Source organism: Phyllostomus discolor, chromosome 1, assembly GCF_004126475.2.
Source record: "Phyllostomus discolor isolate MPI-MPIP mPhyDis1 chromosome 1, mPhyDis1.pri.v3, whole genome shotgun sequence".
Classification (NCBI taxonomy): domain Eukaryota; kingdom Metazoa; phylum Chordata; class Mammalia; order Chiroptera; family Phyllostomidae; genus Phyllostomus; species Phyllostomus discolor.
This window is the reverse complement of record NC_040903.2, coordinates 67,919,212-67,947,070: the sequence shown is the minus strand read 5'-3', so window position 1 is coordinate 67,947,070 and position 27,859 is coordinate 67,919,212. Positions and strand designations below refer to the sequence as shown.

The 27,859-nt window shown below is 39.4% G+C and overlaps 2 protein-coding genes and 1 pseudogene across 9 annotated transcripts in view; 2 read left to right on the top strand and 1 right to left on the bottom strand.

The window, feature by feature from the left end:
* The window catches only part of NUDT5 (nudix hydrolase 5), a 37,076-nt gene that overhangs the window by 7,672 nt on the left and 1,545 nt on the right, over window positions 1–27,859 (top strand). For 3 of the 4 annotated variants that reach the window (XM_036024312.1, XM_036024300.1, XM_028505343.2), the window contains exons 2-9: window positions 5,767–5,874; window positions 17,558–17,625; window positions 21,402–21,451; window positions 22,451–22,558; window positions 23,705–23,800; window positions 24,378–24,479; window positions 26,702–26,710; window positions 26,832–26,885. In XM_036024312.1, coding sequence (XP_035880205.1) covers window positions 5,812–5,874; window positions 17,558–17,625; window positions 21,402–21,451; window positions 22,451–22,558; window positions 23,705–23,800; window positions 24,378–24,479; window positions 26,702–26,710; window positions 26,832–26,885 — 550 coding nt within the window. In that variant the 5' untranslated portion in view covers window positions 5,767–5,811. Of the gene's footprint in view, window positions 1–5,766; window positions 5,875–17,557; window positions 17,626–21,401; window positions 21,452–22,450; window positions 22,559–23,704; window positions 23,801–24,377; window positions 24,480–26,701; window positions 26,711–26,818; window positions 26,886–27,859 lie in introns of all 4 variants that reach the window. The other variant, XM_036024314.1, reaches the window with a different exon arrangement.
* Window positions 5,882–9,612, top strand: LOC114491304 (annotated as a pseudogene).
* Window positions 13,929–27,859, bottom strand: part of SEC61A2 (SEC61 translocon subunit alpha 2) — a 42,720-nt gene continuing 28,789 nt past the window's right edge. Inside the window, exons 12-13 of one of the 5 annotated variants that reach the window (XR_004902778.1) lie at window positions 23,161–23,255; window positions 13,929–14,829 (exon numbers count right to left, since the gene is read on the bottom strand). Coding sequence is in view for 3 of the 5 variants with exons in the window: in XM_028505342.2 (XP_028361143.1) it covers window positions 14,683–14,743 (61 nt within the window). In the remaining 2 variants the exon portion in view is untranslated. Of the gene's footprint in view, window positions 14,830–23,159; window positions 23,256–27,859 lie in introns of those variants that run through there. The other 4 variants (XR_004902779.1, XM_028505342.2, XM_036024277.1 and 1 more) reach the window with 4 other exon arrangements.

Here is a 27,859-nt window from a genome sequence, read left to right as displayed (position 1 = left end):
CTAAGATGGCTGCTACTTGTACTGGACTTGGAAATTCCCAGGTGGAGTCAAGTTGTGAATCTAGGCTGGTGGCTGCTAATGCCAGGCCTAGGGCCACTTAACAAAAGGTAAGAAGGCTGGGAGTTCACTGAGGTCGACTGTTGCTTGTTTGAAAGGATTTAGGATGCTGTGAAGCTGAGTCAAGATCAGCCATTCATATGGAAAAGCTGTTAACAGGTGTAAGTTGGGTAGGATGGAGCCTCAGGGGATCTCCTGGGGGTAGAGTTTGCAAACAGTGTTAGCCAGGTTGATATAGTTTCAGATACGGCACCCTGCCAGCTCTGTGGTGCTGCATACCTGTCTGTATGAGAGAAAGCTGTCCCCCAGCTCTCACCTTGATGTCAACCACTTCACTTCCTTGCTGTATGCCACCGGTGCCTTCAAGCTGCTATCCTGGTTTTGGAGCTCAGAGGGAGTGAGTCTGAGTAAGTCCATGGGTGGGTTCTTGAAGACTCCAGATGTTTCTACCAACTCAATCCCTACTGGTTTTTACAGCCAGAAGCCATGGAGACTTACCTTGCTGGCACTGGTACCCTGGGCTACAGGGCCTGGTAATCCTGGAGAGATCCCTTCCAGATTTTTATCCATGACACGTGTATGTAGGACCCGCTTGTTCCACATCTCCACTCCTCCTACCAGACTGGATGGATGTGGTTTAAATTCTGTCGTTTCAGGCTTCATTCAGCTCAAATTCTCTGATTCTGAGTAATGGTCGTTCCATAATTTAGCTATATTTGTGATGTGGTTGTATGAGGAGACGAGCCATGTTTATCTATGCCGCCATATTGACTGGAAGTCTCAGAAAAATTATTTGGATTCAGTGTTACTTTTTAAAAGGTAAAATAAATCCAAGCATTGGGTACTGTTTTGGTAAGTGGGATTTCTTGGTTTCCTAACATTTATTTTCTCTTAATTAGTAGAATTAAAAGAAGAAATTTTCCTTCTCTGGCATTAATAGAAGAGAATGGAAAGTAAAAATCTAGGTTCTTTTACCTGGGAGTGGAGCATCCAGGTAGACAAATAGCCAGCCTTTGGTTAGTTTTCATCTTGGTCAGCACTCTGCTTTTACTGTAATGATGTCTAAAGTAAACCAACGCCAGTTAATAGTTTACCTAGTAAATTTTTATCTGAGGTACTTCTAAAGGAATTAACTGCCTATATTCTTATGCTATATGCATATTGTCAACTTGCTAAATATCTGTCTCTAAATATGTAACCATCCATGTAGCTTCTTTATTACTTTCAAGCCTCTTTTCAAATATCATTTAAAGAGGACTTTCCCTGTCACTGTATAGATTAGCAACACCCCTCTGCCCATCTTCTTTACTCTCCTTTTCCTTCTTAATCTTTCTCTGTAAAACTTAGTCACCTGACATAAGTTGTGTATATCATTCCTTCCTTTTTTCCTCCCTTTCCCCCCACCAGAAAGTAAACTCCTACAGGGCATGGCTTTTGTTGTCCACTACTGTCTCCTAACACTACAGATGTTCTCTCATTTTCAGTGGCTCTGAGTCTGCAAGCTGCTTTAGCCAGGTTACCAAAGGTACTCAACTGATATTTGGTTTTTATGAATATTATTTTGTGCATGCTTCTTCACAATTTAAATGAGCATGAAGATGTACAGACATATCTTTCTATCATCCCCATTAAGTGGTTTTAATTTAGCATATAGTCATCTTTTCTTACCTGAGGCCTCACATTTTGCTTTTTTGCCAAACTCGTTACTAGAAATTTAGTTTCTAGGACCCATAATGTATAAGCAACAATGTTGATAACCTTTTAATACAATAGAAATACATTTAATTTTACAACAGAAATACGTGTTGTGCACCAGGCAAAATATATACCCAAAGGAAAGTGGAGTGACTGCCAGTACAGCAAGGCCATGTCTCACCAGCCTGTGAGTCCAGAGCACAACTCCTTGACTGGTCTCTCAGCTTTGTCAGTCTTTGGACCCAACCTCAGCTTCAGCAACTCACCTATCCTGAACAATAATTAAATCGCCTGCTGGAGATTATAAGAATGCAAAGTTAATGGTTGTTAATTGAGATGTAACTCATACACCATAAAATTCACCTTAAACTGTAAAATTCAATGGTTTTTAGTACACTATTTAATTCCAGAACATTTTCATCAGAAAGAAATACAACACCCATAAGCAGTAACTTCCTATTCCCTCCTTCCCCTAGTCTCTTGGCAACCACTAATCTGCCTCTGGTGTCTGTGGCTTTGCCTACTCTGGATATTTCATTCAAATGGATCATACAGTACAGGGTCCAGCAGAAGTTAATGCCTACTTGAGTGTGGTTGGTAGGGTAATGATATGAGTGTATGATAATTTTAGATTTTTAATTTGAACATTTCACCTAAAATGCCATATGGTGTGCTTGAGTGTGACATTGTTATGTTACAGAATTACATGCTTGACATTTTATAATAAAAAGGGGGCATTATTTGTGCCAAACCTTGTATTTGGCCTTTTGTGTCTGACTTCTTTCACTTAGCATAGATGGTTTTTTTAAGGTTCACCTATGTTGCAGAATGTCAGAACTCTATTCCTTTTTAAAGCTGAATAATACTCCATTATAGGGAATACCACATTTTATTTACCCATTCATCAATTGATGACATTTAGATTGTTCCACAACCTAACTCGGGGTTATTAAGAATAAGACTTCCTTGAACATTTCTGTATAAGTTTTTGTGTGAGCTGTTTCATTTCTCTTGGTTATATACCTATGAATGAAATTACTGGGTCACATGGGAACTCTGGTTAATTTTTTGAGGAACTATTAGGCTGTTTTTCAGAATGCCCACACCATTTTACATTCCTACCAACAGTGCATGTATGAGGGTACCAGGTTTTCTACATCCTCACTAACAGTTGTTACTATCCAACTTTTATTATAATCACTGTAATAGGGGTGGAGTGGTATCACATTGTGGTTTTACCTTTCCATGATGGCCAAGGATTCTTACATATTTTCATGTGCACATTGGCCATTTGCAGATGATCTTTGGAGAAGTGTCTATTCAGATCCTTTGTCTACTTTCAAATAGGTTGTCTTTTAATTATTGTTTTAAGAGTTGTTTTACCTATTTCACATACAAATCTATCAGATTTGCAAACTATTTTTCATTCCGTGGGCTGTCTTTTTACTATCTTGATGGTATCTTTCAGAGCACAAACGTTTTTAATTTTGATGAAGGCCTGATTTATCTTCTCTTTGGTTGCTCTGTGCTTTAGGTGTCATATCTAAGAGACTCCTACCTAATCCAAAATCATGAAGATTTACACTTAGGCTTTCTTCTAAGAGTTGTATAGGTTTATCTTTCAGATTTAGGTCTTTGACCCATTTTGAGTTAATTTTTATATATGGGATAAATAGAGGTTCATTTTTATCCTTATGTATATATCTAGTCCCAAAACAATGAGTTTTAAAGACTGTTCCTTTCCCCACTGAATTGTCTTGGCACTCTTGTTGACGATCAAAAGACCACAAATCTATGGGTTTAATTCTGGACTTCCAGTTGTATTCCATGAATATAAATCTATCCTTATGCCAGTATCCACACCATCTTGATTACTGTGGCTTTTACAGTAAGTTTTGCAATCAGGCAGTGTGAGTCACTTAACTTTGTGCCAAGATAATCTTGACATTGAGTCTAACTTAGTGAAATAAAGACAAGTAGATCAGAACTGTTCTTCAGAACAAGTCTAAGCAAGCCCCACACTAACCTAGTTTGTAGAACAGAATAGCTCTCTAGACTTACCCAGCCAGCTGCACTTTATTCCTTCCTTCACTTATTCAGCATTGAGTTTAGGAAGTTTTTATAGCAACATCACTGTACGCAATTTTGAAAGTTGGATAATGTAGAGAAAAATCTAATGTCTAGGAAATAGTTTTGAAAATCATTTCATCCTAAGTGGGAATAGTGATGATAGGGATGACACTTCTAAGAAATGTTAAAGATAGAACTTTTAGAACTTGCAATGGATAAGTTATGGTTGGTAAACAAGAATAAGAGATTGGAGACACGTATATTTCTAGCTGGGGAATGATGGGTTGCTCTAGTTAGGGAAGTAGATTGTGATGGGCAGAGTAAAGATACTACCATCTGTTCTTTCAAGAAGAAAAAACAGGGTTATGAGAAGGTTGATTTTTTTCAGTTTTGTTGATTGTGTTTTAGGATGGGGGAAACTTGCTGAGGTAAAAATTGAAGATGTGATGGATAATTTAATTACCACCTTAGGTCCCAAGAGAAACACAGAGCAAAGCCACTTTTTTCCTCTAAGACAGCAGGAGAGGTGATGATTCTTGATAGTCTATATTTTCCCTGGAGCTAAAGTTGGGAGGTGGGATGGGTTAGGGAACTCTGGAACTTAAGAGTCTTAAGGGCTGGAATAACCACTGAGGAATGTAGCTAAAACAACAAGGAAACAGAAAAATAGGAGTGAAAAGACGTGACAGAGGATCAATGCAGAAAATCCAACAGCCAACTAAATATCAGTTCCTGAAAAAGAGCAGTGAAAATGGAAGGAAGGGGCATCGTTGGTGGAATAATTCAAGAAAAGTTCCCCATCGTGAAACACAGTCTGAAGTTTCCCGATTGAAAGTACCCAATACAGTAATATCAACATGAAGATAGAAGTAACTAAAAGTTTGCAGAGAAAGAAAGCAGGTCACAAATAAAAAGGGTCAAGAATCAGAATGGCTTCAGGTTTTGCAACAGCAACACCAGAAGCAAGACTGCTGAGCATGACCTCCCTATTTCTGATAGAAAATTATTTTCATCCCATAATTCTACATGCCGATAGATTATCAGTCACTTTTGAGCGTAGAAAAAAAGATGTTCAGAAATCTGGGGTACAAAAATGAAGGACTTTAGCCAAGACAGGGGACAGAATAGTAGAAACAAATGGAGTGGTAGAAACAAACCTACTCTTTTCATCACAGATCTTGTAGTACATGTTAAAACTTTAAAGTGAATGGGCCACCAAAAAAAAGTAGTAAAATAAAATGAATGGGCAATAATCATGTGAATATATTTAATGTCACTGTACTGTACATTTTAAAATTATTAACATGGACTCTAGCCAAGTAATTAAATTGGCTTGAGTGCTGTCCCAATACGCCAAGGTTGCAGGTTCTATCCCTGGTTCAGGGCATGTACAGGAATCAACCAATAAATGCATAAATAAGTGAAACAACAAATTGATGTCTGTCTCTCTCCTCCTTTCTATCAAGACAATAAATAAAAATAATAACATAGTATATCCATTTAACACAAGTTTAAAAAAATTAAATGAAAGAAACAGGCAGCCCACACAACTCTTCAAGTTATAAAGGGTTGGTAAAGGGCTGCAGGTGAGGGGTGGATGGAGTGCCATATAAAATCTTTGTACTGTCCCCTTGGGAAGTCTATTAAATTTGGAATCAGAAAATCTAAGAATGTTATCTAAGGTGTCCTAGAACAGGCACAGTAGGAACTTGGGTAACACAGACTGGACCGCACTGGAGTGGCTTTCAGTTCTTCCCTGGCTGTCTCTGGGGCCTTTGTATTCACTTTCCCGTCCACGGCAGTCCTCCCAGCTCCTCGTGTGAGAAAAGCACCTTCGATGACAGATTAGTTCTTCACCATTTAAGTACTCTGACCAGTGGCCTATGAATAAATTTTTAATTCGGAAAAATAAATGTAGCCTAAACATATCTCTTTCTCTTGCAGTGTGAACTTCTTGCCTAAAGACTGGAAAGACTAATTAGCTTGAAAATGGAAAACCAAGAACCAGCGGATTCTTCTCAAAAAACCAAACAGTTTATTATTTCAGAGGAGGTATAAATTGTTTTTCACTTCCCTTTCCCCTCCCCACATAAGGCTAAGTTTCAAAGAAATGTATAGACCATTTGTTGTTTGAAATTATTTATAATTCTTAAATACAGTTTTTAAACATTGTTCCTACTCCCTTTTTAGGTCTCAGGGACATGGTGAGCTTGTGTGGGAGCAGCAGTGTATCCCTCTTTATTATATTATATATATATATAAGTGAAATTGAGACTGTTTTAAAAATGGACATTGGTACAAAAATTCTCAATGTTTACTAAAAATTTCCCTGGGTAGAAGAACAAATTGTATGTGAGTTTTAGGGCCTAGACATTGCATACTTAGGTATCACATCTTAATTAGCTGTTTATGGTCTCATACCTATAAAAACAATAAAAACCTTTTTAGCTGTAGTCTAAATTCCAGGACAAACGTATGTTTTGTATGTTATTTAGTTTAGCTTTTAAAAAATCTCTTCCTATAGGGGCCACTGCAGTGGGTAAATTTTAAATCCTTCATTTTGGAATTCTGATCTTGACACCTTCCACCAGTTCCTTTTTGATTTAAAAATCTCTCCATGTGGTCCAGTGAGGTCTGGGTTCTGTTGCAGCCAGAAGGTGTCCTTCCAGGCTAGGCCATGTACAGTGGCACTCAGTGCCCAGCAAGCCCTGAGGAGGCTGCAGTTAGGGCCAGGGATGAGCCTGGCTATCCCAGGCAGAGGCAGAGGTGGCTCTGTAAATGGTGGGTGTTGGGGACAGTTGCCTGGTGGCCCAGGAGGAGGGCCTCAGGTCCACACCATGGCTGGCCCAGAGCACTGCACAAAGGCCAAGGATGCAGATCTAAGAAACTGTAACTGAAGAAAATTAAAGGCCATGGATAAAGATGGACTTGAATTGCAACTGCAAGAGCCAAACTCATTTTTTAATGCAAGTTTTTCAGAACACTTCCCATACATTTCCCATTTGATCATCACAACATCCTGTGTAAAGCCGACACTACACATGTGGATGATGACCAAACTGTTGTAGAAGTACAAGAAACAATTGTTGTTTCAGATGTTGTGGATTCAGACATAACTGTGCATAACTTTGTTCCTGATGACCCAGACTCAGGTGTAATCCAAGAAGTTATTGAGGACATTGTTACAGAAGATGTTCAGTGCCCAGATATGGAAGAAGCAGGTATAGCTGAAATGGTCCTCATTCCTGAGGAAGTGCTGGACTCAGATGTAACTGAAGAAGTTTCTTTAGAACATTACACAGCCCCAGGCATGTTTTAGCTTCTGATATTACTTCAGCATCAATGTCTATATCAGAATATGTAGTGACAGGTGAATGTATATATGTGTCTGATGTTGGACACATTGAACATGTGGTTTATGATAGTGTAGTAAAGGCGGAAATCATCACTGATCCTCTGACAACAGATGTATTGATAGTTTCAGAAGAAGTACTGGGAGCAGAGTGTGCCTCTGCAGCAGTCATAGATGCCAGTGAACCATCTCCCTGTGAACAAGCAAGACGGTAAGAGCAATTGTGAGGACTACCTTAATGATTTCCTTGGATGATGCTGGTAAAGTGGAATACAACAGTTCCTCTGGAATGACCTTGGCTGCAGAATCAGAAATCGATCCTTGTAAAGTGGATGGCATTTGACCTGAAGTCATCAAGGTGCACATTTTTAATGCTGACCCTGAAGAGGATAACTTAGGTGGCACTGTAGACACTGTGGAGAATAAGCCTAAGAATGATCATGGAGTCAAACATGTGCCAAGGGAAAAGAGAGTTTATTTGACCAACAATGACTCTCAGCAAGAAGATAAACATCTAAATGTTGCTGAAATTGCTGAAGTTTATATGAACATGATTGTGGGAGTATAGGATGCAGCTGCTGCAGCACCACCACACATGAACAGCAGACTGATGACATGAAATGAAACCTTCATGCTAACAGTGTGAGCAGCAGCTTATGGTAATAATTCAGATGGAACTGAAAACCAGAATGGCACTGCAAGCACCTTCTTGCACATAGATGAGTCACGGGGCTCAAGAGAAGACCTGATTCAAGGCAGTACCAAACAGCAATAACAAGGGCCCTGATGGACATCCCTTGACTGACTATCCTTCCATGACTTGTGGGGAAAAGTTTAAGTCAAGAGGTTTTTTTAAAAGGCATATGAAAAACAATCCTGAACACCTTGCCAAGAAGTACTGCTGTACTGATTATACTACCAACAAGAAGCTAAGTTTACATAGCTGCCTGGAGAGCCACAAGCTGACCAACAAGACAGAAGGCCATCGAATGGGATGAATGTGGGGAGCACTTCTCCTGTGTTGGGGCCTTATTGACTCACAAGATGGTGAATAAGGAAAAAGGAGCCAACAAAATGCAGTCCACAACAAGAACTTTCCTCAATATTTGCGTGGAGTCTGGTAAAGGATTCATCACCCATCGGAGCTCAAAACACACCTGCGAATCGATGCTGGGGAGAAGCCATACACCAATGTGAGTACCGCAAATACAGGTCTGCCGACTTGTCTAAATTGAAAATGCATGTAAAAACTTAAGCATGAAAACGCATTGAAAAGAGCTCCCATTCAAGTGTGACATTTGTCTTTGGACTTTCTCAGATACCACAGAGGTGCAGCAAATTCACCAAGAATGCAAACCATATCGTTTGCATTGTGACCAGAAAAATGAGAACTCAAGTGATTTGACACAATTTCAGTTCACATGAAGGACTGCCCGCATAAAGTGTGACATGTGTGATAAAGGTTTTCATGGGCCTTTAGGACTCAAGAAACACGTGACTGCCCCCAAGGCAAAAATTATACCAGTGTTGACATGGTAACTTGAAGATTACAGATCATTTCTAAGTTGCCATATTCTCTCGGTTCACACAAAAAAATCTTCCATTTAGGGGCAAGAGATGTAGAAAAATATTTAGGCAACAAAATGAGCTTAAAAAGCATATGAAGACACACAGTGGTAGGAAAGTGTATCAGTGTGAGTACTGTGAGTATAACATGACAGATACCACAGGCTTTACATCACACCTTATTTCCACTCATACAAAGCGCTACCCTCACCTTTGAGTCCTGCAAGAAAGAGTTCCAAAGACCTTCAGAAAAAAACAGCACTTAATGCAGCATCATAAAAAAGAGAGCCTGTCCTAGCAATACTTCTACAGACATTTGTGGAGATGTTGGCCTCAAAGCAGAAAATTCATTTTAAAGCCAATCGGTCTCGTCCACATTCAAGACTGTATATTGATTTATTCTGTGTACAAATAGAATATTCCCTCTAGTTCACTTATTTTTTTACATTTCAGTAGTGTGTTCTGAATTTTATTCAATTTGTTTAATCAGTGGGGAAAAGCAGCAGCAAGTTGAGTTGATTTTAATGAAGTAATCCTTGCCCCTATACTGAAATTTCTTATATGTTTTGTATTTATTTAAATATTTACCTTGTTTACTACGATAGTACTCTTTTAAGACCACCTAAAACTAGGGTAACTTTATATTGCATCAACATGATTACTTTCAGAGTAAACATTTTTCCCCTATAAATTTCTCACAATAAAATTGTCAGAGACATCTACTAACATAAATGGGAGATTTAACCATCAGGTCTAATTTATTTAGTTGTCTTGCTTATTAATCTTTTCAGACCAAATGACACTGAAAGTTTCCATTTGAGCTTTTGCATCCATGGCATCGCTGAATAAAGAACACTAGCTGGGTTTGTTTACTTTTTGTTTTTTCTTTTTTTAAGATTTTATTTTTAGAGACCGGAAGGGAGGGAGAAGGGGGGAGAGAAACATCAGTATGTGAGAGATAGCCACTGCCTCTCACACACCATCAACTGGGGACCTAGCGGACAACCGAGGCATGTGCCCTGACTGGGAATTGAACCAGTGACCTTTTTGTTCTCTGGCCAACACTCAATCCACTAAGCCACACCAGCCGGGGCTACTTTTCATTTTCTTTACCAGACAGAATATACTTGTGGTGGGCTTCAAGTGTTTATATCTTTGTCAGCAAATGTTTAGAAAACTTTATTGAAAAATTTTGCTTGTTCCTGTTGTATTATGATTATTCTTTTCTGTGTTGCTTTGTCTTTGAATGGTGTGTGCTACAAATGAGACTTATTAAGGATGGCATTTTGTAATCTCCTAGGGCAGGGTTCCCCAACTCCTTGGCCACAGACAGTATCTCTCTGGGGCCTGTTAGGAACCCCAGGGGCTGCACAGCATGGGAACACATGAAGCCTTACATGTATTTACGGCCACTCCCCATTGCCTGAATTACTGTCTGAGCTCCACCTCCTGTCAGATAACCAGCAGCTTTAGATTCTCATAGGAGTGCAAACCTTGCTGTGAACTGCACACACGAGGGATCTAGGTTGTGTGCTCCATATGAGATTCTAATGCCTGGTGATCTGAGGTGGAGCTGAGGCAGTGAGGCTAGTGCTGGGGAGCAGCTCCAAAGACAGATTATCATTAGCAGAAAAGTTTCACTGCACCGAGGCCATAATAAACCAATTGCTTGCAAACTCTTATCAAAACCCTATTGGTGAGTGGCAAGTGACAACCAAGCTGCATCTGGTGGCAGGCTATAAAACCATTCCCTCCCCAACCCTACCCCACTGGTCCATGGAAAAACTGTTCTCCATGAAACTGATCCCTGGCGCCAAAAATGTTGGGGACCACTGTCCTAGAGGATCTTTTGCAACTTTATACATGTAAATGTAGCCTGAATTATATAAATGCATATATACATATATATGTGCATATATATAAAAAATAACATGTATTTGTGTGTTGCTTATCTTAAATCTTTATATACACAACCCCAAGTAGTAGTTGTTTAACACCTATAACGAAAAGTATCAAGTTTACAATAACATGAAAGGTGCATATTGAGAGCATTTTGTAAATCATGCTCTTCAGAGATACTACTCAGGAAGAATTAGAAGAAAAATAAGGATGCTAGTATTTTTAAAAGTAAAGGTATTTTCTTATTATTATCTTTGGTAATTGAAAAGTAGAGTTGAGATATTCTAGATAGAATGTTTTCATACAACTTCAGCTCCATGCCTTTATATTTTTCTGAAAAGCTAATGCGCATCCAGACAAACTTCCCTCATTTCTCTCTGAGAAGCTGCTGAGGGAGTTCTGTGTCACTGAGGTAGGGAGATAAGGAAGCTATGGCTCCATGTAGCAGAGATCGGGCGCTATACTTGGCACACTTGGTCTACTCTTACTACTTAGTTATAATTAGGAAACTTCCAAAAACTTCACACTCAAGCTGGTTCTTATTAGAATATAAGATAAAGATATGTTTTAAGTGAATGAGGAAAATTCGAGGCCTTATTGGGAAGTCTTTCATCATTGTGTGTTCGAGGGTTGACTTTTTTCTTATTGTCACCTGAGGACATGCTCATTAATTTTAGAGAGTAGGGAAAGGAGGGAGAGTGAAAGAGAGACAGAGAGGGAGAGAACATTGACTTGAGAAAGAAACACTGATCGGTCACCTCCTGAATTCACCCACAACCCAGGCATGTACCCCAACCAGAAACTAACATAAGACCTTTCAGTTTACAGAGACTACACTCCAAACGAGCCACAGCAGCCAGTGCAAGAGTTGACTCTTTTTTAAACAAATAGTTGTGGCTTAGAGTTACAAATTCATGAGTGCAGTTAGTTAGAATTTGATTGTGTGAAGATGAATTCTGAAGAACAGAAGACAGTACTTGGGATCCTTAAATTGGCTATCAGCACATTTGTCTACCTGCATATTGTGGGGAAATTTAGGACTTTTCTCCCCCTTTGGTAGCTGCCTTGCCACACTTCATTATGGTGCTCTTTGCACTTTTAGGTTTTTACCTTTCATCTTTCTCTTTGCTGTTGATATCTGTATTCAAGAGTTTATAGGGCTAGAAATCTAAATATTGGGTATTTGGCAAGCCTTTGAAGAGCTGGATTGATTAGTCCAGTTCTAAATCAAGTGCTTTAAGTGGGAATGAACTCCAGCATGAATCAAGTCAGAACCAAGGCCTGGGCCTGTCCCCATGGGAACTTCAGTGCCCTCTTGGCCTCCATAATATGGTTTTTAAAATCATAACCTGGAGACTTACAGCCAAGATGGAGGCATAAGTAGATACACTGTGCCTCCTTGCACAACCAAAGGACAACAAATTGAAAAACAAAAAACTACCAGAACTGCCAGGAAATAACTCTATGGAAAGCTGACAACGAAGGAGGTAAAGAAACATTCATCCAGTAGGAGGGGCAGAGACAGGCAGCCGGGGTGGAAAAGACAAATAGTAAGGTGGTGGTTGGAGGACTGAGCAAGGTATTAGCTGGCAAACCAGGTGGTCCCACGTTTGTGTGCAGATAAACCAGGAGGAACAACTGGGGAGTAAGACAGACCCCACAATCCAGGGTTCCAGTGCAGGGGGGAAATAAAGCCTCAAACCTCTGACTGAAAAAACCTGTGGGGGTTGAAGTGCCGGGAGAAACTCCCAGCATCACAGGAGAGTTCACTGGAGAGACCCACAGGGTCCCAGAATGTACACAAAAACCCACCCACCCAGAAATCAGCACCAGAAGGGCCCAATTTGCTTGTGGGTAGCAGAGGAAGTGACTGAAAGCCAGCAGAGAGCAGAGCAAGCAGCATTGTTCCCTCTTGCACCCCTGCCCCACATACAGCATCACAACACAGCAAAATGCATTGCCCCACCCTGGTGAACACCTAAGGCTCTGCCCTAACTATGCAATGTGTGCACCAAGACAAAAAGAAAAAAAAGGCCCAAATGAAAGAACAGATCAAAGCTCCAGAAAAAAATGCAACTAAGTGACGAAGAGATAGCCAACCTATCAGATGCACAGTTCAAACCACTGGTAATCGGGATGCTCACAGAATTGGTTGAGTGTGGTAAAAAAAATAGAGGTAAAAATGAAGGAAGGTTATGGAAAGTGCAATAAGGAAAATGTACAGGGAACCAACAGTGAAGGGAAGGAAACTGGGACTCAAATCAACAGTTTGGACCAGAAGGAAGAAACAAGAATCCAAAAACATGAGGAGAGGCTTAGGAACCTCCAGGACAACGTTAAACATGCCAACACGCAAATCACTGGGGTGCCAGAAGGAGAAGAGAAAGCAAGAAATTGAAAACTTATTTGAAAAAATAATGGAGGAGTACTTCCCCAAGCAGGCAAAGGAAATAGCCTTCCAGGAAGTCCAGGAAACCCAGAGACTCCCAAAGAAGTTGGACCCAAGGAGGAACACACCCAGGCATATAATTACCCGAGATTAAAGACAAGGAGAGACTCTTAAAAGCAATAAGAGAAAAAGAGAGTTACCTACAAAGGAGTGCCTATAAGACTGTCAGCTGATTTCTCAAAAGAAACCTTGCAGGCAAGAAGGCTGGAAAGAAGTATTCAAAGTCATGAAAGGCAAGGACCTACATCCAAGATTATTTTATCCGGCAAAGCTGTCATTCAGAATGAAAGGAAGATAAATTGCTTTCCCGATAAGGTCAAGTTAAAGGAGGCCATCATCTCCAAGTCGTTATATGAAATGTTAAAGGGACTTATTGAAGGAAAAGAAGATAAAAAATATGAACAATAAAATGACAACACACACAATTGTCAGTAAATGAACCTAAAAAAAGAGAAAAAAAAAAACAAAAACTAAGCAAACTAGAACAGGAACAGAATCACAGAAATGGAGATCACATGGAGGATTATCAGCAGGGAGGGGGAAGGGGGAAATGAGGGAAAAGGGTACAGGGAATAAGCATAAATAGTAGGTATAAAATAGACAGGGGGGGGGGACGTTAAGAATAGTACGGGAAATGTGGAAACCAAAGAACTTATATGTACTACCCATGGACATGAACTAAGGCAGGGGAAGGAGGGTGCAGGGGGTGCTGGACAAAGGGAAAATGGAACAACTGTAATAGCATAATCAATATACTAAAAAATGAAAACGTAACCTAACATTGTGTGATTCGTTGCCCTGCGGTACTATTCTTGAAAGCTCTGGGTTTTTGGTTTTTTTGAGAACCTGTAAAATCTCCATTTTTATTTTTCTCGGTGGTAATGTAAAACACTTAAATGAAAGTGGAAATTTATTAAGTTTAAAACATCCTGTAGGCCATTTTGTGAAGAGATGGAGGCCTCGTTTCTGACCTCAATCAGCAGTCATCTTCTCCATGTAGAAACAGGAGATTCAGAATTGAATCACTTCTGCCTTCTCCTTCCAGTGAGATTTTTTTTGAACTTCAGCTACATTTCAGCTTTGTGAGGAGCCTTATCATCAAAGAAAATGGCTTGCAATGCTACCAATAAGGCAGATCCTTGCTCCATGAACTCCCGTGTATTCACTGGGAATCTCAACACTCTTGTGGTCAAGAAATCTGATGTGGAGGCTATCTTCACAAAATACGGCAAAACTGTGAGTTGCTCCATTCCTAAGGGCTCTGCCTTTTGCCTTTATTCAGTATGTTAATGAGAGAAGTGCCCAGGCTAAGGTGACGAGAAAGAATGGCAGAATGACTGCTGGCCAGGTTTTAGACATTAATCTGGCTGCAGAGCCGAAAATGAATGGAGGAAAAGCTGGTGTGTAATGATATGCAGCAGAGATGCATGGCTCCTCTTTCCACTTGGACTCTGACTTTCAACAGGATTATGATGACAGGAATTCTGTTTTCTTATCAAATAAGATATACAGTTACCCAACAAGTGTTCCTCCTCCTCCTCCCTTTGCTCGGGCTTCGGTGCTCTCAAAACACCAACGTGTATCAGGAAACACCTCATGAAGGGGTAAAAGTGGCTTCAATTCTAAGACTGGACAGCAAGGATCTTCTTCCAAATCTGGAAAGTTGAAAGGAGATGATCTTCAGGCCATTAAGAAGGAATTGACCCCAATAAAACAAACAGTGGATTCTCTACTGGAAAGCCTGGGAAAAAACTGAAAAAGATCAGAGCCAACAAGGAGAGATGAAGTAGTCAGAAGTGCAGGGCAGCAGCTCCCTGAAGAAGGATAAAACTAATATGATGAGGCAGTCTGAGGGAGGAGGTGCAGATAACTCTGCTGAGGAGGGGGACCTACTGGATGATGATGATAATGAACATGGGGGATGACCTGCTGGAGGTGATGAAGGACGATGAAAAGGAGGCTGAGGAAGGAGAGGATCACTCTTATGCACATAGCGGGGTTTAGAAATCTTGTCCCATTATTTCTTTACCTAGGCACTTGTCTAAGGTAAAAATTTTCACCAGATCCTCTCCCGTAGTATGTTCAGCACATGCTCACTCACTGTCCTCCCCATCCTTGTTCCTCCCGTGTTCATTAATTCATATTGCCCTGCGCCTCATCCCACTTTACTTCCTTTGATGCTCCTAGTAAAGTCTTACCCTGTGATTTTTGCTTTTTAATTGTGTTACCTGTTTACAACTTAACAATAAAAAGGATACACAGTTTTTATCAGCTGTCTCCAAAATAATCTCTTGTTTGCAGGAAGTACAGTTCTTTTCATTCATATGTGTTCTTAACTGCTGCTTAACTGCAAAGGCAGTCTCATTAGTTGAGTAGTACCTAGGAGCAGCTTTGAGTTAAGAGGTATGTGTGTTAACCCCACATATGTAACACTTTTTGTGAATAAGAGTTGGCACGACAGATGCATCCTTTAGGAAAATAATTAGTGTCATAGTCTTAAGATTTGTTTTCTAAATTCAGTACTGTGGGTTATTTATGTGAACAGCCTTATGTCTAGGAACTTTTTTTCCCTCACAATAAACATGTCCTTATTAAGCCAGGAATTTGCAGAGAAAAAAAATCCTGGATTTTTATTTTTGTATTTTATAATTATTTATTTCAAATTCTTTGTCTCACAGTGGCCTCCACAAAACCCCTAGAATGTATATTTTTCTTTGAGTCTTAGTCATTATTATGCATACCAATACATACCAGTAGTCAAGTTATATTTCACTGGGCTGGGTACTGTATTAAGGACCCAAGTAACTTTGATGTGGAGTGGAGAGTCTTGCAAAACTGCTTTTACATCCTAATGGGAAAAAAGCTGGGAAATAGATTAAGCCTTTTCATCAGTGCTTGTGGTCTAGTTGGTGTCCTTTTTTGAGATTTTTGTTGTGTACTAAGTTGTTTCATCCTTAAATAGGAGAGGTTCAAATATGTCAAGATTTTAGGGAAATTGAAATAACTGGAGAATAAAAACTTATCCCCCCCCCACAAAAAAAATCCTGTAAAACTAATACAGAAAATATAAATAATTGGTTATCTATATTTTAAAAAATAAAGATAAAGAACACAGAATTTTACACACTTCATGTTTCTCTTATATAGTTTGGCATCAAACAGTTCTTTCTAAAGCACAATATTAAAATCTTTAAAAGGTATTGAAGGGTTTGGCCAAGTGAATACGATACAGTGTATTTATATAAAAAGAAAATGAAATTCTAGTCATTGTTATATGCTGACAATTAGTTATATCCTAGTTTTAATTCTTAAAACAAATTTGATTAGCAAAGCTAAAAAAGATACTTCAGTTAAATGTTTTAGAGAGGTACAGATTTTTACCAGGATGTGTTATTGTTTTGTAGAAATTCCCTATTAAATATTGTATGTCCCTCCCTCTGTACACCTTGTAAAAAAAGTAAAATACATAAAAAGAAAATCATATAGGCACGTATGGCATTACTGTAATTTTGTACTTGAGAATAACATGCAAAAATAAAAATCAGAAGATTTTCCTGTTAAAAAGTAAATAAACTGTTTCCATGTTATCTGTGACTAGGTCTGCCGGTAATTAATAGGTTGCGTCCAGTGTGAGAAGTGAAAGGCGGGATAGTGGGAAGCATCTACTGCTTTATGTATACAGGACGCTTTCCTATTAGTGCAGTATAGTGTCATGGGTTAGTCCTGGGAACCTAAACTCCTCCATGTCTAGGCAGAACGATGCTGAAGATTTCACTCAGACTGAGTGGGAAACCCATGTGTCATTATTGGAAATCCAGTCATTGGACATGGTTTCCCCATAGTCAACTTTGTTGCCTAGTCATTGAAAGTAAAATGCCACTAATGAGTTTATAGACTAAATATACACACCTATGTGACTAACACCCAGATCAGAGGCCAGAATATGAGAAGCATCCCAGAGCACCCATCAGTCCTCTGTGCTCCCTTCCAGTCTTCCCTCCCCACCCCACCCCCAAGAGTTTTCCACTGTCATTTCTTTGCACCTCTCAGTGCTAGCTCCAAAACTCCAAAGAGAAGCAGAACCACCCTTCCAGAAAACAACTTAAAAAAATTTTTTTTACGATTTTATATATTTACTTTCAGAGAGGAGATGGGAGGGAGAAAGAGAAACATCAATGTGATGTGTCCCAACTTGGGGACCTGACCCACAACCCAGGTATGTGCCCTGACTGGGAATCAAACTGGCAACCTTTTAGTTCTCAGGCCAGTGCTCAATCCACTGAGCAATACCAGCCAGGGCAGGAAAAAATCTTATAATACTTTTCAGCTGAAAACTTGTGCACATGAGTTATTGGAAGGGAAACATAATTGGGAGGACCATATAGAGAAACTGTGGGGGGGAAAAACCTAAGTAAAAACAACTCAGTTTGAAAGTTTCCCAATTTATGTTTTGTCTGATCTCCTTTTAGTTAATCGCAGAAGGAAAATGGGTCAAGTTTGAAAATACAACTTACATGGATCCTACTGGTAAAACAAGGTAAATGTTTTTTTATTTTGTAAAATACTTGGTATTGGGGGTTCTCACATTCTGTATTTAGTGTTTGGCATAAACTTTGATATTTTCCTCATTGTAAAATATCTTAATCTAATTTAGCTGCTTTTCATCACTTGCATTCTCTGAATAAAATTATGTTGTGAATTTGTTACAGTAACTAGTCAGGAAGCTCTTTCAACACCATTCTCCCCAAGTAGATTAGTTTGAACCTAAAACTTTTTTGACATGCCTAATTTAAATTGATAAAGCAGCAAAGTAATTAACAATATAAGTTCCTTCTAATTAAAGCAATTCTAATCTCTGTATTAGAATTAAAGAGGAAACATCTGAGGTAAAAGTTACATGCTTACACCTTGCTTGTGGAAATGTAAGTTGGAAAAAAAAGGTTTTTAAAGCATGTCACAATGTGTATCGATTGCTATGAAGGTATGGTTCGGGGGGCGATTAGGGAGCTGTTTGGAGACAGGTCACCATGGGGTCTGAGACTGTCCTTAAGAGAACTATTTGAAATCAGATGTATGCCTGAAAAATGTTCATAAAAATTTTAAAAGGCAAAAATAAATTGAAAGCCACCTAAACATTCTAAAAATAATTGTTACAGTGTAGTCATTTGATAAAATCTGTGCAGCCATCTACAAAGTAGATTACGAAGACAACCTAGTAATATGAGAAAAGTTACTAAATTGATAACAAAAGAGGAAATTACATATATGCATTTTAAATTCTGCCAGATAATGTGGCAGGAAAAGCTAGAAGGAAAAGTAAAAAAATACTAATGGCAGCTGTGTGATTAACCTTTTTTCTTTTTCAGATTTTGTTTAATAATTTTTTATAAGTATCAAAAATGTATTATATTAAGCATCTACTTAGTGAAGTATAAAAAGGAATAAAACTGAGAAAATATGAATGTAACTAAATTTAGTATCTAGAATATATAAATTCATTAATATTAAAACACCATTTAAGTGATCACATAAGAATACAGAGTTTCTTTGTGAGGAAATGCATCTATCATCAGTGTGAAAGGGGTAGACTTACCAGTAATTTAAACAACTTTTGATTTTATCTATTAAACTAGCAAAAATATTGATAAGGTCCAGTGTGGGAGAGCTGTGGGAAACATTAAGATATCCATAGCACTGTTAAATTAAAACCCAAAAGAAAGCCAAGCACACTACAATCCAACAACACAGTGGAATGATATATTACCTATTATTTAAAGTCAGTTTGATGTATAGAACTAAATATGAACTAAGTAAGGGATTCGGAAATATGGCAAGGCCCAAGCTGTAGGGAGCAAATATGTTTAAACATGCTTATATTTTTGAAGCTATGGACAGAGCTTAAAACCCAACTTACAGTGATATCATTGAGTTCTCTTCCCTTATAAAGTTTATAACAAAATAAAACCCTTAACACTAGCCTAAGGAGCATGTGTTGGTTTGCTCATCTCTTCACCTCACTCTTCCTCCCTTCCTTCCAGCATTGTAATTGGGATGTGCATCGGAATTATTCTGGGATTATTTTCAAAGTACTCATTAGGTCTCACCTTTTGGAGAGGGCTCTAAAGTCTACCAAACTGCCATACTCACGTGGCCTACTTATAGCATGTTCACCTCCAGGCTTCCTTGCAGCCTCCAAAGAGGTCTTCCATGAAGCACTGACATTTCATACAGAATGTCTAGCTTGGGAGAATGAAACTCTGTACTTTATAGTAGGCTATGATTTATAAATTTATAAAATGTTTCTATTACCTGATACAAAAGCATGTACATAAGGATAAAATAGCAGCCATAGAATCCTTTGTTTCACTGTCTTATTCATGGAAGAGGCTATGGAATTAGTTTTAGAAGTGTAAAAGTATGCTGGCACTATGCCCCTTTATTGACATTCAGGACAGAACTTCTGGCCCTTCCAACTTCATGTGTTTGGTTGATTAGAGGGAAGAAAGCAAAACAGCTTTCCTATAACAAAAACTAAATAATGGAGTAACTTTAACTAGAATCAGTCTTTAGCTACAAGAGGCTTGTGAAAGAACATACTCTTAGTGCCCTAGTTTTACAAATGAGAAAACAGTCTTGAGGAGGTCGTGTCTGTGGGGTTAGCTAGTAAGTCTGGGGAGACTAAGATTTTTCTCACCAATCCAAAGTGCACCTCTCAGGGTCTCTTTAAGATGACTAGAGCTCTCATGGGGCATTCTTATTCTAGTGTTTCCTATAAATGCATTTATATTTTATTGCTCATAACTGATGGCTCATTACTGCTTATTTACCTCATATCTTAACCACTATAATGATGCTATTCTTTTTGTTTCCCTTATTCCTAGTGTATTTGGGATGGGACCTTCAGTGCTTTTCCCAGCACTGTCTTCTTCAGTCTTTAGGACTAACCTTAAGAGGCAGCAGAGAGAGCCATACCAAAAGGTGTTTTGTCTCTTGCAATACGTATTATTGACTTATCAGAATTGCTTGTTGGTTGGCTTCTTGCTACTAACAGGAATGTTGGGCAGCTGTGAGTTTTCATAGTAATCTGTTTGATTTTCATAGGGTTCACTTTGACAGATTTGCCCTGTAGAATTCAGGTTCAGTACTGAAGATTACAGAAGATTACTTTCTGCAGTTTACAGAAAGTTTATTTTTTAACTGGATTAAATATCTGAATTTTTTAATTAGAAGTGTGGCATTATCCAAACCTTAAGGACAACCAGATAAAAAGTGTAAGCGTTCTTCCAAGTAGTGCATCTTATACTCACTGCAACTGGAGGGAGACATGTTGCTGCCATTCTCCCACCACTCAGATATCTTCTCTTAGATCCAAAATTACTTCCTTCTTCACTCCCATCTCTTACACTGTTTTTTTTTTTTTTCCTATTTAAGGAATGAGAGTGAAGGGGCACTTCCTCTTACCTGCCCTACCCCCTGCAAACAGCATGATTACCCCAATAACTGGATTTTCAGTACAGTGTTCCCCCAAAACCAATAGCTACTCAGGGTAAAGCCATAAACAGGAGCAGGAACCTGCTGTCACCTTGTTTTCCCCTTAGATAAGATGTCACAGGGGCAAAGTAGGGCACTCCTAAATTTAAGAATTATTCTGTTAATTTAAGAAAGGTCCTACTTTCTTAAATCGTGTAGTTGAGTCACAGATTTTAATATCTAAATTGTGTAAATGACTGACTCACTAGTTTTCATTAGGCAGAGTCTCCTTTCTCAGTAGGAGCTTATTGTGCATAAACTGCTTAACAGCTGCAGAAGCTGTAGTCACCAGCTGTGCTGCTCCCCTGTAAATTTACGATCCAAACTGAAGTGTTTCAGGTAATTGATCTGAAAACAGGTCAAGTGACAGCACCCAGAGGACTAAATGTTGGGTGTCAGGTTTTCTTTAGTAATTTTCAGAAGCTGTTAAGACAGATCAACTTTTTGTTTAAACACAGCTCTTTATTGCTGTGGTCTTATTATTATTGTTGATTTTGGAGAGAGAAAGAAACATCAATTTGTTGTTCCACTTATTTGTGCATTCATTGGTTGCTTGTATTTGTCCTGACCAGGGATTGAACCCACAACCGTGTTGTTACACATTGGGATGATGCTCTAACCAACAGAGCTCCCGGCCAGGGCCTATTGCTGTGGTCTTGTTGACCCTTACCATTAGTATATTTGCATGCTTTGCATTTGTAAAGTTCTGACTGTACACACAAAACCTAGAACATCCTCCTCTTTAGCACTAATGACTTTGCTTTTTCTTCTCTGCCTGAATAGAACTTGGGAAACTGTGAAACGTACGACGAGAAAAGGACAGTCGGCTGATGGTAATGAGTGCAAACTTATTAAAACTATTCCTAAGAGAAGTTGCCACATTTATTGTAGTAAGCTAGGGTCAGGAAGGTTTTTGTTTTGTTTTTACTATAACCAAGATCTCAGGGCAGAGTTATCTCAAACTATGATATTTCATTTTTTAAATCTAGTATTTGTTTTTGCAATGCTGTATAACTAAATTAAGCTTTCTTTATAAGTAACTTCTGGCTCCTGTTACCTAAGCTCCAGTGTGTTTGAGAGGAAGGTGTGCTAATATTTATAGCCAGGTACAAATCAATAGAATTTGAAGTCATACTGTTTAGGTATGTTACAACTTACAGAAATCCTGTGTTCTGTTCAAAGGATCTAGGAGAGAGCCTTTAGTGTGGAAAACTTACTTGCAGTACTTCATGCTCTCAACCATGCGGTCTACGCATTGATGCGGAAGTGCGGTTAGGAAACAAGTATTCATTCAGTTCACTTTCATTTCCAGGCGTGAATGCTTTGACTGCAGAGGTCCCAGAAAAAATCCTGAAACTCACCTCTGGTCTAGGGGAAGTTGGGGAATACATCTTTCCTGTTTTTCCCTTTTATTTTTCCATTCTGCTCTGTTTTTTTACTGGAAGCAAACAGAGTGGCTGCACAGTGCTGTTTTCCCTCAGCACTGTGAGTGTGTTTGGGGCGGGGGTGGGGGGGTTCTCCTCCTGGGAAGTGTGTTTTCTAGAATCCAGTGGGGGGTTGTTTTTAAGGCCAAGTAATTCGGAACTCACCTGATTTATAAACAACACATTAGTGTGATTACTTTTTCTTTAATTACATTTTTAAGTGAGAGTAATTTCCAAGTTAACTGCCAGTACTATAGCTTTTAACTTCCTGTTGCTAATGGCAACTATAAGGTAGACTTCAAAGGCAGCATTTCTTAAAACATGGGGTTTTAGTTAGATTGCTGTAAAGAGACTGCTGGCATGACTAACCTTTCATTAGAGACTTCTTTGTTTTATTTCCTGTGACAGGTGTAACGATTATCCCAGTGCTGCAAAGAACTCTTCATTATGAATGTATTGTTCTGGTGAAACAGTTCCGACCACCCATGGGATGCTACTGCCTAGAATTCCCTGCAGGTGGGGCACTAAACACCAGAAACTACTGCTTGGGACATGAACTGAGTCAGGGCAGAGCCTAAGTACTGCGGAGTTTATTGTGTCTGTCCATGGGCTTTTAAGTTCACAAAACCATTTCTACAGTGATGTGCCTCCAGCCACACTCTTGTGACCTGTCACCCATGCAGGCGGTGGAAAGTGTGGTGTCATGGCTCACCTTTCCAAGCCACCTGCCTTCTTTCCCACATTCTTTCTAGCCTCTTTGAGTAACATATTTTCTCAGTTGCACAGTAAGTTAAGCTATCTGTAACTTATGCAGTATGTTATTATAGGACTTAGTTGGGTTGTTCCCATCAGAAGAGATTAGATCTCAATTATCATTAGTGGTTTAAGTTTTATATTTTTTAAACACCATCCTGTACTAGAATGTACAATTAACAACTTTATTTTTTCTCATTTACTTCCATTTCACTGACGAAATCAATAACTTTAAAAGCAACTGAATAGCCTATATTTCACCTTTTTTTTTGCAATTTGTTCTTTTTAGGAAAAGGACTCAAAAGTTGCTACTGTTCCCCTCCCACTTGGCCTCTATTACTCCTCACAATGCCCATGGTAGTTACCTAAAGTCCACCAGCCCGCAGTTCTCTACTTTCTGTTCTTCTCCCTCAGAGGTGATCTTCATCTCAGCACTTCACTATAGCATCTCAATACTGTTCTGTGTGGGAGGAAGGCAAGATAGATGACACAGTCTCCATCTTACATAAGAGGGGGGAAAAATAACAGACTTCCTGTGCTGTAGTCACATAGCCGGGCCCAAAGCCTTGGCCACCACCCCATCACTTGTCCTCACAGATGGACACTGCCTATGCTGTGCATTAGTGCTGGCATGTGACAGCAATCTAGTTCTGAGAGAACAGATGAGAGCTGTCAGAACCAACGTAATCTGCCTAGGGGTTCCTGCTTTTGCCCTTTTTTTTTTTTTCTGTAAAAAAAAACCAGTTTTATCTGTAAGATAAAACCTCCAAACCTCAGTTTTATCTGTAAGACCACTTTTCACAATCCTCTGATTCTTCTCACATAGCTCAGCACCAGCTATGTTAGAAGCAAAGGTTCAAAGAAAAGTGGATTTTCCTCTCCCACCTCACAAATGATTCGGACTTCCAGGTCTCATAGATGATAATGAAAGCCCAGAAGCAGCTGCTCTGCGAGAGCTGGAGGAAGAAACTGGCTATAAAGGTGATGTTGCTGAATGTTCTCCAGGTTTGTATTGCTTTCCAGGTGTGCATTTGGGGACAAACTTTTGAAAATTAGCAAGTAGATGCTTCTGTGTGTTGAAGGATGCTTTAGATATTCTTTATGGTCAGAATTCGGATGGCTTTTACTTTAACTCACTGAAGAGACATCCTAGTTATATATGGGCACCATCTACATGTGAACTTCCCCTCTCCTAGAAATGAGAACAAGTTTGAGCAGGAAGGACCTGAAGCTGGAAAAGAAATTAGGAAATTGTGTTGCCTTCCAGAGGTGCCCACATTCTAAGCTTCACTACCCACTCACCTCACCCATGTGCCATAGTCCTCTCTAGAAGATGTTTCTTAATGTGGTGAAACCCCCTTGGGCTTACCAGACTTCACTCAGGAACTCACAGAAAAATGAGTACTACTCATATGCTCTGTAGTCCTACAGCATATACTAAGTGACTGGAGAACACTAGTTTTCCTGTCTGAATTCTATGTTAAAGGAATTACGAGCCCCATCTTCTTCCAAAGACATTTAAGTCATGAAACATGACCTCTGACTGGTATCTGTAAAGATAACTGGTGGCTTCTCTCCACAGCTGTCTCTATGGATCCAGGTTTGTCAAACTGCAGCACACACATCGTGACAGTAACTATTAATGGAGATGAGGCTGAAAATGTGAGACCTAAGCCAAAGCCAGGTAAGTGAGCGCTGGCTTTGTTTAAGTTAGATGAATTGCAGTAGACATCTTTTAACTTCTCATTCCTGGTTTGATTTTTGATTGGTCAACAGAGTAATGGTCTTTGGTAGATGCTTCATTTGTACTCTTGGCTCTTTCCATAATCTTGTGTATCTTAGCATTTTTCTTTTACCACTAATTTGATTTTTATGGTTTCATTATATAAAATGTTAAATTACACATTTCCCTTTTTTTTTTTAAGATTTATTTATTTATTTATTTATTTATTTATTTTAGAGAGGGAAGGGAGGGAGGTAGAGAGAAACATCAATGTATGGTTGCTGGGGGTCATGGCCTGCAACCCAGGTATGTGCCCTGACTGGGAATCAAACCTGCGACACTTTGGTTCGCAGCCCAAGCTCAATCCACTGAGCTACACCAGCCAGGGCTTATTTCCTTATTTTTTTTGTATGGAGTTTATTCTTAGTAATATTAGTTATAGGACTAAGTAGTAAACAATGAAAGTCTTCAAAATCACTGATTGCTGTCTTCATATTTATAAGAATGGTATAAGAAATTGTTACAAGATGCAGCTTATCCTCTTTATTGAGGTCCACATTTAGAAAAGCTTTTAGGAAATTCTTTGCTCTGTATTTCTTAGCAGTTCAGTTCCATGTCCTCACCCAACCCCTTAAAAGAGTTGTTGATGCACACACAAGAAATTGTGTGTGAGAATTATGGTCTTCCATTTCTCATCCTCCGGTTGTTCCTAAATGTTTAGGCATCCCCTTACAGCTAATTTTAAATGCTTGCTTTTTTTTTTTTTTTTAAGGCAGGGGAGGGAGAAAGAGGCAGGGAGAAACATTGATTGGTTGCCTTCTACATGTGCCCCAACTGGGGACTGAACCTGCAACTCAGGCACGTGCCCTGACCAGGGATCACCACGACCTTTTCATTTGTGGGACTATGCCTGACCAACTAATCCACACCAGCCAGGGCATTACATACTCAGTTTTTAAACTAGCAAATATACATATAAGATATTGTGGAAAGAGTATGGTAGTTCCTGAGTTAAACATAGAATACCGTATACCTGGCAATTACAGTCCTAGGTACATACCCAATTATACTCCTCAGAATTGAAAGCAGGGGCTCAAATACCTTGTACACCATTGTTATACACTGTTACAGTACCCAAAAGATAGAAACAACCCAAGTGTCCATTAAAAGATGAATGGATAACAAAATATGGTCTATTCATACAATGGAATCACGTTCAGCCATAAAAGAAAAATATGTGCTGATGCATGCTATAACTTGGATAAACCTTGAAAACACTGTGCTAAGTGAAAGAAGGGCAAATATTGTGTGACTCTGCCAGTATGCTACCTAAAGGCAGTGCATTCAGAGACAGCAAGTAGAACAGCAGTCAGCAGGGGTGGGGGAGTTAGTGCTTAATGGGTTTCAAGGTTCCACTTGGGATGATGAAAAATTCTGCAAATGGCTGATGCTGATGATTGCACAATAATGTCAATCTACTTAATGCTGCTGAATTATAACTTTAAAAATGGTTAAAATAGTACATTTTGTAACCCAGGTTTCTGTTAAATTCTTACAGCCTTTTTTTAAAAAAAGACCAGTAAGATCTGAGTTAGCACTCATGCAGATTGTGTAGACTGAGAAGTTAAGAAAAAGGGAAGATTCTGGCCAAGGACAGAAAGAAAAGGTGGAAGTGGGATGAGTGAGGTTTCTAGCACCTTACGTGATCAGAAAACGTTCCCTTCCCTCCCTCTGAAGTTGATGGGCACCCACCCCCAACCCCACCTTCCACTTTGTGCAGGGACCACTACTTTCAGGTTTGGCGAGCAGGGAGAGCAGGGACAGCAGCCTGCCATGGCAACAGAGGCACACTTGTGGTTTCCTTCCTCCTCCCCCCGCCCCCTCCCAGGGCTGCTGCAGGGAACCACTGGCACCATGGCAGCCACAGCAGTCACTGGGCAGGAAAAGACTTCTGCCCACAACCACCAGGCCCCCCCCCACCCCATCCCCGCCCCATCCCTGAGGCACTTTTCAGTGTCCTCTCAATCCTGCTCCTCTGGTTCCCGGGCCTAACAGAAAGTACATGGGTTGGTTCTTTTGAGCACCTTATGTAAGTAGCCTTTTTGATGTGTCTCACACAAAAGTCTTCGAATGTTTTAACATTCTAGGCCTTGCTAACATGTTCTCCTTCTGCTTATTTTCAGGAGATGGAGGTATGTTATTCAACTCCCAGTGGCTGACCAAGTATATGGCTTAATGGCTACAGGCATTTTGTGTTGTTGGTAGGCCCTCCCCTTCTTTAGCTTTGTTTTCACTTGCAGTTTGTTTGTTTAGAATTTGTGGAAGTAATTTCCTTACCAAAGAATGACCTGATGAAGAGACTTGAAGGTAAGCATTCTTGAGATTATTGCCTAACTTTCTCTTGTTTTCCTTCCCCCACCCCCAGGCAAAGGGGAACTAAATATAATTGTTTCTTTAAATTCTTCCTCCTTAAAGTCAAATACCTAGAAATGTATTAAAACTACAGTTGACCAATAATAATTTCCCTTTCTGGGTGGCATAGTTTGAAAATGTGAGCAACACATACCATGTCAGTGAAAGCTTTTAGTGGGGGCCTTTTTTCTCCTATTAGCAGGATTATATTCCTGCTGATTAGCCCAAGCTAGTTTATATACCTTAAATCTCTAACCCATGGAAATGCAGAGGTATAAATGGATAACACTTCACTGATTTCAAATATGCTAGTATGTTAGATAGTTCCTTCTGCGGTGTGTAAGTTAAAGGAGAACTGAACAATATTCCTTCTGAGTGCAGTGTGCTGATGTGATGAACCATACTATCCAGCAGTGTGACCCTTAGTAAATTACTGATTATGTAGTTATATTATGTAATTCTTGGCCAGCCCATCTCTTAGGGATTTTTTTTGGGGGGGGGGGGGGGGTTTTTTTATTTTTTAAAAAAAGATATGTGGACAGATGCCCTTTGACATAACCACATTAGGATGTACTGAAGACATGACAGAGGCCTTTCATGAAGCTGGCTATATGCCTACTCACTCACTCAATTTTTACTTTAAACATTTTTGAAGCAGTGTTTGACCTGAGGCTTTGAGAGCAGTCTTTCTTGTTCCTTTCAGTACCAGTGGCTTATAGTTTTGTTTCTAACGTCTGTGTTGTTAGTTCGAAAAGTAAACTGGATCTTTAAGAACTGCTGTGCTTTCAGATTCCCAGAACGTTCCCATTCCTACTTTTTCCTACTTTGCTGTTTTAAAAACTAGACCTAAGGTAAAAACCACCTCCATAGTCAGGGTCAAGTTAGAAATACTCATACTGAAAAGACTCAGTAATTTCTTAAAATTTTTT